Source organism: Xenopus tropicalis, chromosome 3 (genome assembly GCF_000004195.4).
Source record: "Xenopus tropicalis strain Nigerian chromosome 3, UCB_Xtro_10.0, whole genome shotgun sequence".
NCBI lineage: Eukaryota > Metazoa > Chordata > Amphibia > Anura > Pipidae > Xenopus > Xenopus tropicalis.
This window is the reverse complement of record NC_030679.2, coordinates 84,041,773-84,062,856: the sequence shown is the minus strand read 5'-3', so window position 1 is coordinate 84,062,856 and position 21,084 is coordinate 84,041,773. Positions and strand designations below refer to the sequence as shown.

The 21,084-nt window shown below is 35.7% G+C and overlaps 1 protein-coding gene and 1 long non-coding RNA gene across 5 annotated transcripts in view; one reads left to right on the top strand and one right to left on the bottom strand.

Annotated features, from left to right (window-relative positions):
* Window positions 1-21,084, bottom strand: part of sfmbt2 (Scm like with four mbt domains 2) — a 136,487-nt gene that overhangs the window by 6,603 nt on the left and 108,800 nt on the right. For all 3 annotated transcript variants that reach the window (XM_031899052.1, XM_031899053.1, XM_018092342.2), the window contains 8 exons: window positions 20,618-20,660; window positions 16,354-16,424; window positions 15,904-16,043; window positions 13,294-13,403; window positions 4,608-4,783; window positions 3,693-3,862; window positions 2,850-3,092; window positions 1,388-1,510 (listed from right to left, as the gene is read on the bottom strand). In XM_031899052.1, the coding sequence (XP_031754912.1) occupies window positions 1,388-1,510; window positions 2,850-3,092; window positions 3,693-3,862; window positions 4,608-4,783; window positions 13,294-13,403; window positions 15,904-16,043; window positions 16,354-16,424; window positions 20,618-20,660 (1,076 nt within the window). The remainder of the gene's footprint in view (window positions 1-1,387; window positions 1,511-2,849; window positions 3,093-3,692; window positions 3,863-4,607; window positions 4,784-13,293; window positions 13,404-15,903; window positions 16,044-16,353; window positions 16,425-20,617; window positions 20,661-21,084) is intronic.
* Window positions 1-21,084, top strand: part of LOC105946852 — a 209,489-nt gene that overhangs the window by 184,443 nt on the left and 3,962 nt on the right. The window lies entirely within an intron of this gene.

The window sequence follows — 21,084 nt, the reverse complement described above, 5'->3', positions numbered from 1 at the left end:
ATTTGTCATTTGTCATTGTTAACTCCATGTTACATTACGTAAATTCACGTGTATTTATCAAGCTGTGTATTGAATGCGAAGCTCAAGAATTCTGGCTTAAAAATAACACAGCTTTTTACATTATTTTTTTACTCAGCTTGTTTATTGACTTAAATGTAGTAAAATCATGGTGTCAATCCAAATGCACACTGTAATAAACATCTCACCCTGATAAATTCTACCACTTTTTAGGCCACTTTTTTTTACACCTTCAGCTGCATTGCAGTTAATGGATTATACTAGTTCTTAAGTGAAGTAAAATAATGCTGTACATTTCTGAAATGAAAGAATATACACCTTTATAAATATCCTAATTAAAATGCATAGAAATAATTATATTACTAAGTGTTACCTCTCAAAATGCTGACCGAAATGCACCCAATGTGCTTTGCTCCCCATGCTTTGTCTTTTATCTAATCTTTTCTTTTTTCCCCGTATCTTTGAAACATCTAACTGACATACACAGCAGTAATCATGGATTTCCATGTGCAATAAATCTTATAGCCCAATCACTTCCTCTATTCTAGAGTGAAAATATCATATCTTGAGAATTATTAACCGCCTATGCTTTCACATCTAACATGTTGCTCACCAACCCCTTGGATGTTGCTTCCAGTGGTCTCTAAGCAGGTACTTATTTTTGAATTCCTAGCTTGAAGGCAAGGTTTGGTTGCATAAAACCCCAGAGTTATGGCAAACAGAGCATTCTGTAGGCTGCCAGTTTACATATGAGCTACCAAATAGCCAATCATAGCTCTTCTTTGGCACCCGTGGAACTTTACTCAGGCTTGTGTTGCTCCCCAACACTTGTTCCATTTGAATGTGGTTCATAAGTATAAAAGGTTGGGGATCCCTGTTTTACAAAAATACAGACATAAATTCTGTACAGGTATGGAACCTGTTATCCAGAATGCAAGGGACCTGTTGTTTTCTTGATAAGAGATCTTTCCGTAAGTTGGATCTCTATACCTTGAAGTCAATCCATACCTTGAATTACATCAAATAGCATTGTTTTGTCTCCAATAATGTTTAACTATATCTTAGTTAGGATCAAGTAGAAGGTACTGTTTTATTACTACAGAGAAAAAGGAAATTATTTTAAAATATTAGAATTATTTGCTTGTAAAAGCGTCTATGGATAACAGGTTTCTGGATAAGAGATACCTGTATTATATATATAAAGGACAATACAAATCTGGGATCTTAAGAAAATTATGTTCCTTCTTTTTGGCCCTTCTGTGTTCAGTAAAAGCTTTAGAAATCCCACACTGACGATACCTGATGCATACATAACAAAAAGCTGCCATATTCCAAAAAATTGTCAACTGCCAGATAGGAATTTCCTTACCTGATCTTGAAAGATTTTTGCAAGAGGTGCACAGTCAGTGGATTTGATGAATCTGACAACATCTGTCACTGTCCATTGCAAAGGGTTACTTTCCAGAACAAGGTGCTCTTCTTCCTTCATGTCCTACAGCCACATACATCATGACAATTTATAAACAGACAGGGATTAAATAAATTGTTTTACAATGTTATTGCAATGACATACTTATCAAGTAATCATAGTAAGGTTCTCTGTACACAAATAGAGACAGCTTTATCAAATTCAAACTGGGAAATCCTGAATGACACTCAGAAGTTTGATAATTCCCCCCTTTATTAACACTTTCGGGATACCAGTAATATTTTAATGCAATGGGCCCGATTCACTAAAGTCCGAAATAAGGAGTGCTATTTATAGCATGCGTTAAAATTTTATCACTTCTTATTTTTCGCTCGATTCACTAAAAGGACACTTGTCATAATTAAGAAGCGATGTTCTTGGCGTTATTTATCTTGCGACGACATATTTTCAAGCAATATATTACGCAGCGCACAACATATTACGCAGCACGTTGCTTGAAAATATGTCGCCGCAAGATAAATAACGCCAAGAACATCGCTTCTTAATTATGACAAGTGTCCTTTTAGTGAATCGAGCGAAAAATAAGAAGTGATAAGATTTTTAATGCATGCTATAAATAGCACTCCTTATTTCGGACTTTAGTGAATCGGGCCCAATGTGTGTGTTGAGTGTTCAAGCTCAGTGGCAGCACTGGGCTCTATTACCCCTCTAAATCATTAATACCTCTGCAAATTGTAAGCAGGAGCCTGAGTGAAAGAATTTACATACATGTATATGTTGTTAAATATAAAATGCCCATTATAACAACTGTTACTTACTGGCACAATAACATATATTGTTATGTTATCGGTAAGTGCATTTGCTATTTTTATTTTTTTGTACACAGAGTGGATGTGGATAGCATTTAGAAATGTTGCACCACAGGGAGCACTCCCAACTCTCAATTTAAATCTGCTCCTAATACATTATCCCAATGAATATATTGTAATGAACAAGGAAATAGATATAGTACTTGCATCTTCTGCCCCTTTGTAAGGTCCATCCATTTAGGAACAAACAGTTACAAGTATAAAAGTGCATTTTGTTATAAATATTTCACATTACATATACCCCTCTTGCCTGAATGTGCAAGAGGAAGCCATTATAAATCTCCTTGCTCTAATATACTGACATTAGGAGGAAAAACAGGGTACTACCATAAAGGGCCCTTCACAAAGGACTCACCCGAGGTGAAAAATACCTGAGTATTTGATTCAAAAAACAAATGATGTTGACCTTGTTATATCAAAAAACTGATACTAGACAGATGTTCTTCAAAGGGAACTCATTACTGCAGAAAACCCCAACAAAAGCAAATGTGAATTTGTTCAATATAAAAACATATAAAAAGAACAATATTTACAGCTTTCATAGTTATGTCCTTGTCACCATCAATGCTAGATAAGGAGCGTGTTTTCCGGTCTCTTCTTGACCTCTCTACTGGAGGAGCCCTCTCAGACACAATTCGGTTTCGCAGTGTTACTGCTCTTTGGGGGCGCACAGAAGGAACCTCTGCTGAGGAAGTGTCTGTCTGGTCGTCACGCAGCTCTGAACTTGTCTCCTCACTTCCAGTTTCATCATCCATTAACTCATCTTCTATACTTTCCTGCAAGAAAACAATACCGTGACCTGAGTCTTTTCAATACACTTTCAGGGTAATGTATTAAAAGGAGCAATATTTGCTCATATCAAGTAACCTACAGGATCAATGAGATGTTTCTTTCATCCAGCTGGCCAGTAAATGCTTCCTGCTGAATTGTTACTATGGGTTGATACACCAGTAGCTAACTTTGCACCTTTTATTACATTTTTTATTACACTTATTTTTCTAAACCAAATCAGTAATAACCTACCGTTTATGCAAAAACTTCAGAACGAGCAGGAACACATAGTGCTCATTACCAAAAAGTGCAAAGGGCTAAAAGTGCTGTACCCATCTCTGAATCTAAGCAAATTTCGATGGCATGTACTGCAGCTTCTATACTGTTTACCAATACCCATGCAAATAGCCATTCATTTCGGCAAGTCACTTGAAGTCGTGGAGTGACTTGCCGAAATGAAAAATAAGAAAAAAAGTGTAAAAAAACAAAAAAAACAAACCCCTTCTTTCACGGGCTAAGCCTACTAATGTGTTGTGAATTTTGTCGCTGTTTTTTTTTACACATAATAAATCTGCCCCTAAGTATGATATCTGTGACAGTTATACCTCTGCTGACTCCACTGGGCTGATGTCTATTGTAGAGGTTCGTCTTTTCTTTTGTACAAATATGGATTTTCGTCTCTTTCTTCGTCTTGTTGGTTTTGCTTGTACACTTTCCAAGCTCTGTTCCCCAACTGAAGGCTTTGTAATTTTTTTTCTCTTTCCGTAGTAGTATGCTGATAAAAGGTTTAATTTAGGAAAGAATTATTACAATTATTTATGTAAAGTGAATAAGCTATACATTTATAAAAGGCCACATTTAAATAAAAACATTTTTCAAGAAACCAAATTTCAGTTCTTAAAAGGGAAACTAGTGCTAAAATGCTATGGAGGGGTAAATTAATGTAAAATACATGAAAATTATAAGCCACCAAAGGATTTCATGACCATATAAAGCCATGAGGCCAAGTGCTTTTATACAGGCCAAGGAACTCCTCAGTGACTTCTAATATCCTTATATTTTAAAACAAGAGTACATTCTTTATTATAATACACACGTATTGACTTTCAGATACTTTCAACATTCTACCTGTACCTGTAAAAATAACCCCCCCCCCCCATTTTATTTTAAATTTGATAAAAAGTAATAAAACAGGCAAAGTAAAAGAGCTTGACCAGTGAAATCTCTGCTGAGGAGTGCAGCGTACTGGGCTGAATCACTTGGGTGACTTGCATGTCACACCTGTACACAAGTTCCATTATTGGCAGCAAACATAACAAATAAATACTCCAATACAAGAAGCAGATGGAGCTGCGTTAGTCAGTATAAGGGTAAAAATCACATTTTTCTAAAACAGACCTATACTTTGTTGGATATCAGCATAAGCTAAATAGAAAATATAGGTTTATCTCAGTTAAGATCCCTTGGTGTAACATGTAGGGCTTCTTTGCATAATTAATAACAGTCCCAATTAAACTTACTATATTTGGTTTTTGTATGGACAGAACAATTCTCAGGGCACATATCAGTAATCAGCAGTGGACTAAATAAATTGGGGCAGCACTCCAGCTTAGAACAGATTTTACGGCAGAAATCTGGTACTTGATCTGAAGTTCGGACTATCTTGACTGTTGCCCTGTATGTTTTTCCTTTGTATCTGAAAAAGAAACATTTTTTAAAAATGTAATTAAGGTGGGCATACACTGATATGGTTTGTCACAAAACATATTCCTCTATTCAATCTTCTTAGCTTGTAAAGGTTTAAGTCTATGTAGGTGGTAATTATTTCATCAAATTGCTTAGGTCCTACTGTATTCTGAAGATGTGAATCTACCCAGTTTTGTATTACTGTTTAGGTCAGTCAATAGCTCTTGTGTTCTCCCCATTCATACTAATAAGCATTTAGCACATCTGCTATGCAGGCTGACTTTTGGAAAGGCAAGCATGGCCAGAACGTTCTTAGCTAAATACTTACTGATGTTCTTTCTGTATATTCTAATGTTGTTTGTCCTGAAAATAACCTCCTCCTATCCCATTTAGCACCTTTTAGGACCATTTAACTTCTTTGTGCTGCAATATTGTTCTGACTGTTGAAAGAGAGCAGCAAAAGTCTGCTTCCCCCAGCCAAGACTCCAATTCTCTTTGTGGGAACTGGTGTGTTGGGGAGAGCTGGATTTTTCCTGTTTTTATAAAAGAATAGTTAAAGGAAAACTACACCCCCAAATAATGAAGGTCTCTATATAAATATAATTCATAAAGCCGCTCATATGTAAAACCCTGCTTCATCTAAACAACCACACGTAAAAAAAAATACCTTTTTAGTAGTATGTGCTATTGGGTACTCCTAAATAGAAAATTGCCATTAAGTACTAAGGGTCGCCACCTGTGTTCATATAATTCACAGTGCACACAAACAAGCCAAGGCACACATACATGCTAGGCCCAATCAGCCAATTAATGGACAGAGTTCTGCCTTTTGCTTCCCACACTACTTCCTGTTACAGTTAGAGCTGCATTGTTTCTGGCCAGGTGATCTCTGAGGAGCACACAGCCCATCACTGAATGGTGGATCAAGGGAAAGGATGTAAAAAAGCAATATTTACTGATATATATTTCAGTTTGACAAGATTCTTTAATTGACCACTTAATATGGTATAAACTATCTGTTGGTTAGGTATTCATTCTGGGGTATAGTTTTCTTTTAAGGGTGGTGTGCAAAATATCAACATGGGCATAAAAACAGGGGGACAAAGCAATGTTGTTTCATCAACAAACACCAGCTTAACCATAATCATTGGTTTGACAATGATCTTTATTGCTGTTTACTACTTGGGCCAAAAATGTAAGGTGTTAATAATAGTTGCACTGGATTAGTAGCTCAGCAGTAACAAGAATGTAGATGTCATGTTTGTGCTTTATTTCTGTCACTATTCAATACTTATTCAAAGGCTTGCTCATTTTTTCTTTTTTGCTAAACAAGTAATTGCCATCAAACATTTGTTCCTCAAAAACTGTATAGTTGAGAACCTGGTAATGAGGAAAATTACTATAATTTTATTATAATTTTATTATAAATGAAGGAATAGTCCTTGAAAATGTTTACTTAGAATGAACCGAATCCAGAGCTGATTATTTATGTATCAGTAATAATAGTGCAAGATAGGTACTCAAGAGTACATGTCCTTCAATTCAAGCACGCAAGGCCAATCAGCAGGAAAATAAATAGGAAACATTGGCAAGCATTCAGTCTGCACTAATTGCAGTTAATCTAATGAAATATGCTCTCTGTATGTTCTAATGATGTTTTTTAAACTGCATCAGCCTGGTTCCTGCTTAATTGCCTGTCTGTTGTCAAATTTAAATTGATTCTTTTCCAAGTTGTAATGTTTCTGTATGCAACTTTATATAGAAATGCAATTCTTTGACATTATCATGTCTATAATCGCTGTAAATAACATAATGTGTAATTCAACAAATTGCTTTATATCTGTAATTTAATTGCACGAACTGGGTGCTTGTCTGCGACATAAGCAGTTCTTATGTATGACTTCAAGCTGTATACTGCCATTTAGAGTAGATAAGTAGTTGCTGAAGAGGGGAATAATGCTCTCATAAAAGGCATACTCAAGCATTCAACTCCTCCTATTCACTGACTCTACAAATTTGTACTAAGGATTCAAAAGCTTGAAAAAATATACTTCTGCAAAATGTGAAAATCTATATATTCTAGTTAAAATGGAAGCCAGACAGCATCAATATATACATTTTCCTCCTTTTTCTCTGGATAGAAGGAATAGAATGTATAAGAATATACTTGTGGTGTGCATAATAAGCAAACAACTCTATTAATAGAGTGGATTTATGTTTTATCATAACATTAAAGGGACACAATCAAAGTACAATGACAAACTGCCTCATTTAGGGCTCATTTACTGAACAAGTGCAAAATGAAAAATGCAAAAAAGTCTGTTCCTTTTACTTGTTTTTACCCACAATGTAACATTGTATCCAAGAATTCCAGATGCAATATTATATTATAAGAATTGCAAATTGCACCTTATTACTTCTCAAGGCAAGTGCAAGCTAAAGGGGCTGCCTTGCACCAGTATGCACAACACCACATTTTCAGTTTTTTGCGCCTCAGCATTAGAACAGCTCTATGGGGCATTTTTATCAAAGAGCAAATTCAGAGCTCACCATAGCCCACAAGAGTGAAATTCCACCACTTTTTATTCATTAGTATGATATTTTTATTTGGCTATTTATCAACAGGTGAAAGTTAATCCTTTGATAAATATGACTTTAGCAATATTATTAACATGTCAATAAAGGAACAAATCATACACTGATTTTTCCACTGAGTGTACTGTGTGCCTACTTGCATGGTACTGAATGGTTTGAAAAAAAGAACTTTAATAGGCATTACTCAACATAGAGTAGGACAGAGTGGGCTGAAATTACATGGAAGAGTGGAAAAAGGAACTGTTAACCAGCCCACAGCATTGAACAGTAAGTATTTAACATGGCGTTGCTCCTGCTGTTGAATGGCATTATTAAGTAAAGTTTCCATAATATTTGTGAGTACTAGGTGAATAAGCAGCATGATTCATATTTATTGTACATCCTGTACATTGGCAGCATATAAGGGTTCTATTAGCTAAAAACGTAAAACTGACATTTTTTAAGATGTACTTTTCAGTTCGTATTGGAGCAGTTTGATCCCTTATCTGCCAACCCATTACCCAGAAAGCTCCAAATTACAGGAAGTTTATCTCCATTTTAAGCAAATAATTCTCTAGTGAAGCCTCAGTTTTGCATACCCTGATTTTGTGGCCCACCAATATATAATGCATTTCCCCGACTTACATATTCCTCGATTTTATGCCATTTTATTCTGGTCCCCTGAAAATGTAAAACGGGGATTTTACTGTAATTTTTTTCCCTGTAGGAATAAAACAGTAGCTTGTACTTTATCCTAAACAGTTGTCTTAACATCTCAAGCCTTGTTTAAAAACACTCCACAAATGGTTTCCTGTGGTCCATCTATTATTCGATTTCTTCTTCACCCCACTTAAATATATCCCACATCTATCTCAGAGAAGTATCATGCCTCCAGTTCCATCCTGAAAGGACCACTATATTGCATGTTTTTTTTGTGGGTTTGTCTAATGGGAATAGTAAAAAATAAAAGTAAATCTATTTCCATTTGCTTTATTTTCCCAAGCTCATCTCCCACTGGTCCCATCTTGTATTTATAATCCTATTACAGAAAGCCAGAGGGTGAATGGATAGGGTGGTGTGAAGCCCTTGGAGCATTACCAGTCTGATGGAGCCATAAATGTGAATTTCCACAACAAGGATAACTGTCTAGGTTTTCTCATAACATAAAAGATGAAATAAATCTCTGCTTGTAAAGGTATGTTTATGTAACATTCACAATGTGTTTGCTAACAGTGTTCTAAGCTGCTCTTAATGCAATGGAATTAACTGGACCTTTTCACCGTAATCTGTCATAGTGTGTCTAGTATTCATTTCTACTTTTGTGCCACAATTCAATAGAAAACTCAAAGTGCCCCTTCTGCTTTAGACTAAGCGATAATGTCTTATGAGGAAAAGAAGAGAAAAGAAAATATATAGTGTAATACTGTTATTTACCTTACAATGTGCACTCCCATGTGTTTTTTAACACCAGTGATAACTTTTACTTGTATCACCCTTTTGTGCCCAGTTGTGATATCCCTTTCCGATTGCCAATCTACCTAATTTCAGGCAGTATTAGGAACCACTTCACGCAGGTAAATTTCCAACTTTAGCAACTTTAGGTTAATTTCACAACTTATCCATTTACCTTCCCCTTCTGTGCACTTACTGTGGGATAAATGCATACGCCACATGTGTAAAAACTTAATTACTTTAATACAGATATCTGTATTATACTGCCTGAAATGAAGAGGTGGGAAAGCAGAGATTTGTGAGCTACAAGCGAACCAATTGGATGCCATATAAACCCAAGGGGGTCTGTAAGTAGATTGGTAATCATAAAGTGATATCACAACTGGGCACAAAAGGGTGATACAAGTAAAAGGTATCACTGGTGTTACAAAACACATGGGAGTGCACATTGTAAAGTAATTAACAATATTACACTACATATTTTTTTTCTCTTCTCCTCATACGACCTCATTGCTAAGTCTAAAGCAGAAGAGGGAACTTATTCTATTGGAATATTCTATTGAACTGTGTCTGAAGTGAGGAGCATACACTGAAAATTGCAACAACCTGTTGACTAAGGGGTATATTTATCATGCTGTGTAATAAGTGGAGTGAAGCATTACCAGTGATGTTGCCCAGGGCAACCAATCAGCAATTAGATTTCATCAGTTAGAAAATCAAAGCAAAGCATCTGATTGGCTGCTATGATCAACATCACCGGTAATGTTTTACTCCACTTTTTACACAGCATGATAAATATACCCCTAAGTGACAGATCGCCATGGTACTACAATTGTCTGGGCAATAATTCAGAGCCCACACATGGTCCTAAAATTATACTAAAAAGTTTTGTACAATTATAGCTTGTCTTGATAATAAAGTCCATCAAGTTCAACCCTTCCAAGTGAACCCAGCACAAACAAATCTATACTGACCTATCTATACACTCACATACATAAACCATATATACCAGCATCAATACTAACTGTAGATTTTGGTATCACAATAGCCTTGGATACTATGCTTGTTCAAGAAATCATCCAAGCCCCCCTTAAAGGCATTAACAGAATCTGCCATCACAACATCACTCGGCAGGGAATTCCCCAACCCTACTGCCACACTGATTGTTTTTATGGGAACACCCCCTATGTGCCTATAATCCCTTCTAATGTACTTGTACAGCATAATCATGTCCCCTCGCAAGCACCTTTTTTATAGAGAAAACAACCCCAACCTTGACAGTCTAACCTCATAGTTTAAATATCCCATTCCCTTTACCAATTAAAGGGTATCCCCAACATATTACCCTTAAGTGTGTAACTAATTTATATTATTTTTACCATAGTACATAACTTTTTCAACAAATTTTCAACATTTAGTTGCTGCCCTTTTTTTCAGTTTTGCCAAATCGCTCTGCATCCTGCATGGGACCACTCTTTGTAATCTATCCTTCAGCCAGTTTTTTATCCAATTACAAATATTATGTTCTAGGCCAATATTACTGAATTATATAATTAACTTTCTGTGTGGTACTACCTAAAGTGCTTTAGCAAAGTCCAAGTAGATCACATCCACTGTCATCCCAGAGTCAAGGTTCCTGCTCACGCTATTAATAATGAAAAACACATGTGCAAGTATTTCCATAGGGGAATTCTGATTGGCTGTGTCTCCTGTCAATCTGTGTCTGATCCTGGGGCAGTGAGACTGCAAACAGCAAAAAAAAGTACAGGTACGGGATGGTGTGGGGAGAATGTGTGCCAGCTTGAGAGGAGAGTGAAACTTTTACAGTTTCTGGCTGGGAGGGGGGTGGCTATGTAAGAAGACTGTGAGCTGGAAAGGAGATAAACTTTTACAGGTTTGGGCTGGGAGGGGCTGTGTGGGGAAAGTAAATGGATAATACTGATTTAATTGGTATAAAAAGTAGTTTTTGCAATGGCAATGACAAAAATGGAAAATTAATTCATTGAGAGGATTTTTACCCATTTTATAAGATTTGGACATTGAAAATGGACAACCCCTTTAATATATTGCAGAGATGCCCATAAGTTTGCAGGGCTAAAATTTAGGGTTTTAGTTACTCCCTTATAGAGCTGTCTCTATAAATGGTGTCTATAAATGGTCTCTCAATTGTCTCAATTGAGACCATGTTATGATCACTATTCCCTAAATGCTCACTCACACAAATGCTAGAAGAAGGGAGGTTCCATTTAAATATTCGGAAAGGATTTTTTACTGTGGGAGCTGTGAAGTTGTGGAATTCCCTCCCCGAATCAGTCGTGCTGGCTGATACATTATATAACTTTAAGAAGGGGCTGGATGGATTCTTAGCAAGTGAGGGAATACAGGGTTATGGGAGATAGCTCTTAGTACTAGTTGATCCAGGGACTGGTCCGATTGCCATCTTGGAGTCAGGAAGGAATTTTTTCCCCTCTGCGGCAAATTAGAGAGGCTTCAGATGGGGTTTTTTGCCTTCCTCTGGATCAACTAGTAGTTAGGCAGGTTATATATAGGCATTATGGTTGAACTTGATGGACGTATGTCTTTTTTCAACCCAACTTACTATGTTACTATGTTACTATGTTAGAGATGAGCTCAGTATTATTAATTACCAGGTCCAAAAGAGAATAATTCCTAGTAGGTTCTTGAATCCTAAAAAGGGTGTATTTACCTTTTAACAATAATAATAAGTGAATAATTGAAAAAACTTGTTTGGGGCTAAGCCTTAACAGCAACCAGTAACCCATACCAACTACTCAGCAGCTTTAGTCACTCAAGCACAGTTAGAATGCTCAAGACAAACATCTGATTGATCGCTATGGATTGGGGCAAATGCTGCCTATGTTTATACATTACTGCATTGTATGCTGTCAGAAAACAGTAGCTAACAGCACAATCCTTCACTTTCACATGACTGGAGGCAGGAAAGTCAAGATTTGCAGTTTTAGTCTTCATGTGCATTCATGCTCATTAAAATCAAGTAGCTATGACTACATTCAGATCTTCTACTTTATTTCTTCAGTCTTATACAATACTAATGAAATGATTAGAGAATTGCATGTAAATCTTAGTAGGAATACATAGGCTTTTTTCACAGTATTTTTAGTTTTAAACCACATGCCTTATTATGTCTGTTTACTAAATTATATATATTTATATTTCTCAGTTCAAATCTTTTGTTCCTTGAACTCAAAATTCATTTTGTTATAGTTAACAGTTGTAAGGTTACGTGTGCTCTTCCATAAATTTTTGAGAAGTACCTTGCTTCTTATTCACTTCTATAAACTGACAGGATTATACCTAATGGATTCCATACCATAATGTACTTGTACATGTTGCACAATTATAATTCCACATTTCCTGGGGTTTACTCACAATCTCCAGTTGAAAAAGCAGAATGTCACTCTAGTGATTTTAGACATGCGTTCTGCCAACCATACTGCTGATCAAATAAATAGCATGATGTTCATCTCCCTGAGCCAGAAAGGTAGGACAGATGCAAGGATTACAGGGTCACAGTAGATTTATTTAGCATTAAGTGAGTACCTCTCCAGTTAGCTGTTCACAGGAATCTTTTTAGCAAAATGAGCAGTCACTTTCATCTCTCATATGTCCCATTTTATTATCCAACAGTGTCTTAAATCTAAAAGACACCCAATGACAGCTCTGCAGTATATATTTCCTTCTAATACAAAATAAATGTGATGTAAAGCGAAAACCAGAAAGAGCTATCAATTCTCTCAGACTTTTAGTCAGCTATTAGCTCTTAGCTATTTCTCACATTCAGGAAGTTCATTATGAGCTTCAGAAGCAAAATGGAAGCTAATATTTTGGCATGCACCAATGTTCCATTTATGGAGAAATGTTTAGAAGGATAATGGATTTGATGGATTGTATTTTAAGAAATATATAAACATACAAGAATAATGATGGAAAGAAGTACATTTTTGGTAGCAAGGCATATATGTGCTCTGCGATACCTAAAATAAAACCATATAATTGTCATTGTAGCAGCTACAAAAAGTAGTAGGGCTCATTTACCAAGTGCAGAGAGCAAACAACCTGGAGCAAACCCCTATGCCTTTTGCAGACTTTAGCCCAGTATAGGGCTGCATTGTGCCATGCTCAAAACATATTTGTAAATATGTTTTTCTGCAAAAACATATTTGCCAATAAAGTATTATTTCTTATAAGAAATTACATTTTTTGTTTAATTCTTTAGTTGGACTTTACAAAAGAAAACACATTTCTTTAATGCAAAAAGTATCTTTGTATAGAGTTGTTTAGCCTGTGAAAATGCAATTTTCTTGTGTTATATCGCAACTAGAGGCCCACTCCCTATTCCAAGTGGAGGTGAAGCTCTGTATAAGCTAAAGGATACAAAGCTTGTTTTATGGTTTTTCTCAGACCCACACATACTTTTCAATGTAAAGGAAGTGTTATATGATACAGACTTACTTGGCTTTCAGTGTTTCTTCCTGGAAATTCCATAAAGAATCTTCAACTAATTGTAATTCCCTTAAGACTCTTCCTGGTTTGTAGGCAGCATTAATTACCATACCGAGGACCTGGCACAGGGTGTGAAAATGGAAATATGCTATGTTAACGATACTGAACTGGAGTGTATGCATGGATTAGTATCAACACAATAGTTATTGCTACACTGTACATTGCTGTATTTTGGATAAACAAATATCATTGTATTTCCTTCAGCTCACCAATTTACAACTTTAAATGTGTGTATTTACATTTAAACAGTGTGTGTTAGTATGCACCTCACTCTGTTTTCAGCTCAATCTTGGAAATATCACAATCAGTACCACTTGAAATACATTTCCAGAGCAGGCTACAAAAAAACAGTATGTCTACTGTAGCCAAACAGCTGTTCCTATCAATATATTAAAAGGGATGTTTATTTATAAGCAGAATTAGCTATCATTTAAGCAGCATGGAAAGCTACACACAGCTTTTTGACATTAGAAGGTATGACGCCAATTCAAATTCTATGAAAAATATAGTGGCAACTGAAAAAAAAAAAATAATTGTGATAAATGCCACAAACTGCTATATACAGGATGTTCTCCCCATATATGTAAATGGGATCCTTCCAGGAATTCTTCCCAGGCAAGTTCATTTTCTCCTGATAAACTTGACCTTACTGTGTGTCATAGGGTCCTTAGATTGTAAGATCCATTGGTGGAGGGACTGCTATGAATTTATCTGATATTTCTGTCCTCAATAGGACCTTGCTCAAGGATAGTACAATATAATATAATTTTAATATAATTTTTTTCCATAATTATAAATCTTTGTATCAGTAGTTTAGCCTGCAGTTTCTGTGAAATCAAATGATTCCAAAATAAAGTAGATTTTATTTGTTCTTTGCATATGCAATTTTATAAATAATGTTAAAGCCTGCAAAAATCCTGCTTAACAAGGAACAGATCTGAACTTTGGCTAATCCTCACAAACGTTTTAAAACCAAATTATAAAAATCTAAGGTTAAAAGTAGGAAAGTTTGTTTTTTTATTATAGTGACCCAATAGCCAAAAAATGTAGCCATTATTTTTACCTCTTGGAAAATCATGACCTCATGTTTCAGTCTGCTGTACAGGCTATGTCATGATTTTGGATGCAGCTATAGTAATACTTGTACATTCACATGATGTCAAATGTTATAATGGATGGACTACATAAATGTACGCACATTTTTGCTTTGCCTTCTGTATGATATATATATATATTCACGGACAGCAGTAAAACATTTCTCTGTACTAATGTGCGTGAGATTCTCAATCATGTCTGCATTATTCTGCATTCTTAGAAATTGTTAAGGGCAAGTTATCCAATTATTTTTACTCTATTTTTAGACTTTTAGATGTGCAGACATGTCTTCATTGTTAATACAAGTAAATAGAACTCCACTTGGGAGAGGATTGTGTAGAATACTTAAGACTATTCTATTTCAGAGCTTTGCATACATCACAACATATGGTTTACAGAGCTGTATATAATTAGTAATGCTATAAGGGCTAACGGCACACATAGTGAGCAGCACAGATATGATTATTGGCCAAAATACTACTGCAGCTGTTCTTAAAAGTTAAATTAAAAATAATTTGAAATTATATTTAGCAATTCCAAGAATACTTGTACGATAATGTTTCCAGGGAATTACTGCTGCCATAAAATGCTATGTATTGCTGAGTAATTATGAGATTATGGAGGTGAGTGTGACAATACAAAATTAATAAACATCAAAACTGAATGGCAGGTACAAGCTGCAGCTCCCCACTCCCAGCGATACAAGTATAGAAACAGTAATATCACTGCTACAAAGGGCAATGTTTCTGTCTCCTGGATCTTTATTGCGCTTGATAAAAGCCACAAGGTTCAGATGTTTGCATTTTGTATCACTGATGCTGTAATAAATACTCTGGTGTGCACATACTAAAAGCACTATTATACAAACAAAATGATGATGTATTATAATATGTTAGTCTTTTCAAAGCCTTATATTAAAGCAAAAGTTTTGGAAACGATCTGACAAAACATACTTTCCAAAGACTTTGCCTGGGGAATCTTGATATGTTTTTCATTTTTACTTATTATTTGGGTAGCTGTCTACTCACATCCACTATTTATACTTGTTGAGTTTGAGCCCACAAAGTCCTAAGTGATCTGATTTCCTCCTACTGACCGAAAGGTGTCACATCAGGTCTGAGGTGATGCATTATTATTGGATTATTTCATGCATCAGGATGCACATAATGCAAGGTGAAATACAAATCTCTATATATACACCATTTATTTTGCATTACTTTTTAGACCATTTTCCCCCAATAAATCATTTTACACAGCTTGTGACATTTTGTTCTTTTATGCTGGGATGTAGTGGAACCCTGGGAGTGAATAAGTACATAAAACTACGAGAACTAGCTTTGTAGTAGCATTCTCTTGAAAAATATATCTCAATGAGCAAATCCAAAACAGAAACATCCCAGACAATAAACAACACTAATCAAAATAATAATGAAGTTTGGAATTACATAACTGTTTAATAATTACCTCCTTAAGGACCAAAACACATTTCCCAGGCCCCACTGACTGAGGTAGCTCTGCAATTCTTCCTTTATTTAAAAATGGTCCTGAAAAGCAGCGATGATTGATAAAAAGTTGTGGGCAGCAATATTTCCCATTGGCAGTTCCTAGAAAATCAAATATATTTTTGTACAATTTATATTTAAAGTTTTCAGATATAAAGTTTTGGTTTAAAGACTTTTTGTTCAAGCACAGTTTCCTGTCTGAATGTTTGTCTATTAGTGATATATAAATACATCAACTTAATGTCCTCCTACAGTGCCAAAATTCTCAAGGATACCAAATGATTCCTTTCAGGGTGGGCTACTAGCACATACCTGTTCACCCTAAATTTCCCACACATTGTATACCTATAGTAAACCTGGGTAACACAGTTAATTTTCCCCTGTTCTGTTCTTTAATAAGAACAAAACATACCTGATAAATTGTTATCTGGGAAAGGAGAGGGCTCTTGAGGTATTGTCTCCAAGGGTACTGATGAAGGCAATCTGTGCAAACAAAAATGGCATTCATTACACTAAAGAAAATCGGCAAACAAATAGTTGATGAAATTGCAAACTGGAGAGCTGTTGAACAAAATGTGAAATAATTAAAGGAAACTATACCCCTAAACATTGTAGGTCCCTATAAAAATATATTGCATAAACAAGCTCATGTAAAATGCTGCTTCATCTAAATAAACCATTTTCATAAAAATATACTTTTAGTAGTATGTGCTATTGGGTACTCCTAAATATAAAACTGCCATTTTAAGAATTATGGGCCGCCCACTGGGATCATAGGATTCACAGTGCACATAAAAAAGCCAAGGCACACATACATGCTAGGACCCATCAGCCAATTAATGGACAGAGTCCTGCCTTTTGCTTCCACACTACTTCCTGTTACAGTTAGAGCTGCATTAAATCTGGACAGGTGATCTCTGTGGGAGCACACAGCCCATCACTAAATGGTGGATCAAGGGAAAGGATTAAAAGGGTAATATACACACACACATATATATATTATATACCAGTTTGGTGAGATTCTTTAATAGGTCACTTAACATAATATAAACTACATTTACTTCATTCTGGGGGTATAGTTTTCCTTTAAAAATGAAGACTAATTTAAAATTGTCTAAGAATATAACTCTATACATCATGCAAAAAGTTACCACAAAGGTGAATAACCCCTTTAACACATAAATATATACATTTTATCATGCAGTAACAAACAGCACAAATTTGTCATGAAAACGAAACACGAAAATCAGACAAATGATTAAACACCATTCCTGATAACAAATAACATACAGAAGTAATTTAAATGAACTGAAAACCTCCTCTTTAGTAAATTCTCAACAATCATACATGGTTTTATCATTTGAAATGTGAGCTTCATTTATATTAGTATTACATTCTATAATGTTCTGTTTGTGTGTTGTTTAGATTTTATTCAATTTTAAGAAGACATTGTAGGACTGATTCCAAAAATTCATTACCACAGTGAAATATAAATGATCTACACATCTAACCATCAAGCAGAACTCATATCCTATCTGTAAAAGCTCTCCATAATAATATGAACATAATGCTAAATTCAGATGTTAATGGTGCATTTACTGTAGACTAGTTAAGCACTTGTCCAATACTAGCTATGCCAAGTTGACTAAATAAAACAAAATATTGCCAGAGACACATCTCTGTGGAATTCTTTAACTCTCCACTCAATTTTGTACTTTTACAGCATCAATAAAACCAGCATTAAAATCAGCAACACAACGCTAATTCCAGTCTGAAAAGCTATATTTGCTTTTTAATGATGCATGTAATAGATGAATGCCTACTTCATGAGCTCCCTGGTGTTAATGTCAAGACTAATGAAAAAGGCACTAGAGAGATAAACCACTAATCTACACTGTTTAATAAAAACGTGAGCTATTTGATTTTTTAATAAAGAAAAATAATAATTATTTTTTTAATATCTCTTTATCTAAATTTCCTATGCATTTGACTCTCAAATTATCTGCTCACCTGGCTTGCCATACCCCAAAAAAGTTATTCTTAACGAAAGATAAAAATATGTGAGATCTGCAATTAAGGCCACATATACAACTGGCCAAATTGAAAAAAGGTTTGATCATTCACACTTTGGGCCAGTGCAATAATTTATCAAAAGAGATTTCCACAGGTACTGTAGCTAGTACAAATGCTAAAACTATACAAGCTTTGCAGTAGCATAACAATTGTTTTAGACCCACACAAAGGGTATAGTTATTAAAGGGTCCAAGGGACAGTTTGCCTAAGTATGACTCTATACTACTAAATAACTAGCTGTGAAATTCTTCTCTGCTGAAGCATAGCTTTGTGTTCAGCCATTAATAAATATGTCCCAAGGACTGATGTTGGTCCTTTTTCAAAAACCCGGTATAATGAGCAAAAACTTCTGCAGCCCAAGCATGGAAATCTGACTGCCTTAGTTCATGACTGATTTTGGGATTAATACACAATAATAAATTCTGATTCTGGAGTATAATCAAGGCTATGTAGAGTTGGAACAAACTTTGGAATCCATAAACTAAACATGCTGACTTGAAGTAATCTAGTGGATAGTCAAGAACAAACAGTGCATGGGTAAAAAGCAGCACTGTCCAAATTAAAATGACTGTGGATACTTCGACTAAACCATCAACCAAAGCATTCTAAGGATCTTAAAAAGAAAATTAACTTCCCCCCAGGCATGGATCCTCCTTTCTACAATAGATGGGCTGGATTGAATTTGCATACCGTGAGAGATATGCTAGAACCTCAGAATTATACAGTGCTCCCTTTCCAGACCATAAAGGACAAAGCCCCACGACTCAACCTTAAGCAATTTGAATATTTCCAATTGCGACATTTCCTATTACCGTACGCAACCTCTGCAAGGGCTAACCATCCAACTGCATTTGAAACTATAGCAAGAAGGGGTCTTCCACAAAAAGGTCTGATTTCTGCACTTTACAATATCCTCACAACCCCACTTGAGGGCCTTCAAGTCCGGCATAAATATATGAACAAATGGGACTCGATACTTGCTCAGCCACTATCTGAAACGGACTGGACAAGAATTTGGGATAATGCAAGAAAAATGTCAACATGTGTCAGACAAAAAGAGTACATCTATAAAATCTTGATGTTCTGGTACCATACCCCTGAAAAATTACTTAAACTCTTTCCAGACCACCCTCCAACCTGCTGGAGAAGCCGTGGACTACATGGCTCCTTACAACACATTCTTTGGGACTGCCCCATAATTCAACCCATTTGGAAAGAAATAGCAAACCTACTGAGCCAACTGTTCTCCCATGAGGTTCCTCTGGACCCCTCCACAATGCTACTGGGGAAACCATTTCCGAAAATGCGCAACAGTGGCCAAGCACTAATTAACCAGATACTCACTGCCACCCGACTGGCCATCGCAGTCAAATGGAAAACATCCGCTGCACCTACTGTGACTGAGATAATCAACCGGGTGAACTCCAATAGGAAATTTGAATACGGAATTGCTACTCTCCATAACAATATTCCCCAATACCTCAAAATCTGGGACATTTGGGAACTATATGACTTGGTCACATAATTCAACCAAGCTCCATAGGGGACACCCACCCACCCGCCTATTCTCTCTCTAGTTGCAGACCTGCCACCTTTATTGGCCTCCCACACCTAACAATTCAACAGCTTACCCTGGTTTTTCATGATCATGCATCTACTATTTAACTAAACTTATGGTTATAGTTTCTTCCTTTTCTTTTTCATTGAAATTATATCACTGTTGTTTATTTTTCTATAGAAAAAGCAGACACAATGATCAAGACTTATCATTGGTAACATGGCTTTATTGCTTCATTGTAAATCAATAATTAACATATGCTTTCGTATTATACAGTACTGTATTTCTCCTTTTTTTCTCTGTACAATTGAAATAAAAGTTACAAAAAAAAAAAAGAAAATTAACTTTGTAAACTTAGTTTACTTCTTAATATATTATAGAGTGGCCAATTCTAAGAAACTTTTCAATTGGTCTTCATAATTTATTTTTTTATAGGTTTTGAATTATTTGCCTTATTCTTCTGACTCTTTCCAGCTTTCAAATGGGGCTCACTGACCCCAGCAGCCAAACACTATTGCTCTCATGCTCTGGGAGGCTATCATTTTAATTGCTTCCTTTAATTACTTAACTTTCTATGCAGGCCCTTCTAATATTCATATTCCAGTCTCTCGTTCAACCCACTTTCTCGTTGCTAAGGTACCCTGCTCTGTAGACATGGGCATTCAGAGGAGAAAAGGCACAGGTTATTTAGCAGATAACAGATAAAAAACCATTATATTCTACAGAGCTTATCTGTTATCTGCTTTGTAACCTGTGCCTTTTCTCCTTTTTTCCCACTTGAATGGCTGCCCCCATGGCTACACAGCAGGGTATTTATATAAACTATAGTAGGGTTCCTGTAGCAAACACACCAGTTGCACCAGTGCAGGGCAACCAGACATTATATTTTAATCACTTTAAAACACTTACAGAACATTAACAGAAAGGGTAATGTGCATTATATCTGAATGCAATTTCAGTCTTCTAAAATCACATAACACAGGAATAAAATAACTTGTATGGACCCTGTACCATAATGGATTCTATTTGTAAGAGAAGAACTTACTGTTTCTCTGGCTGCACCACAGCAACTTTCCTTTTCTTTTTAACTGTAAAAACAAAATGTAATATTGATTTTATATACACGCACAGTACTAAGGGCACATTAACTAAAACTCTAACATTTTGAATTTTTTTCATTTTAAAAATTCTAATAAACTCTTTTCCACAAATGTATGACATTAACTTAACAGTCTGAACTGAAAAAGTCCAAGCAAGAAAAAGTCGCAGAAAATGTTGCAGGAAAGTTGCGAAGCTGCAACTTTTTCGGAATGTGGCACAAAAAAAGTGTAAAAAAATCCAAAACTTCTAAAGTTTCAAAGCAAAAGAAGTATCCTCCAGGGAAGGGAAGGGACATCTGCCGTTGACTTCTTACATGATCTCAGAGGTTTTAGCTGGCGAATTGTCAGATTTTTAGCCGTTTTGTCACACAGTAAATCTTGAACATTTAGCGCTAAAAAATCTGAATCGGAA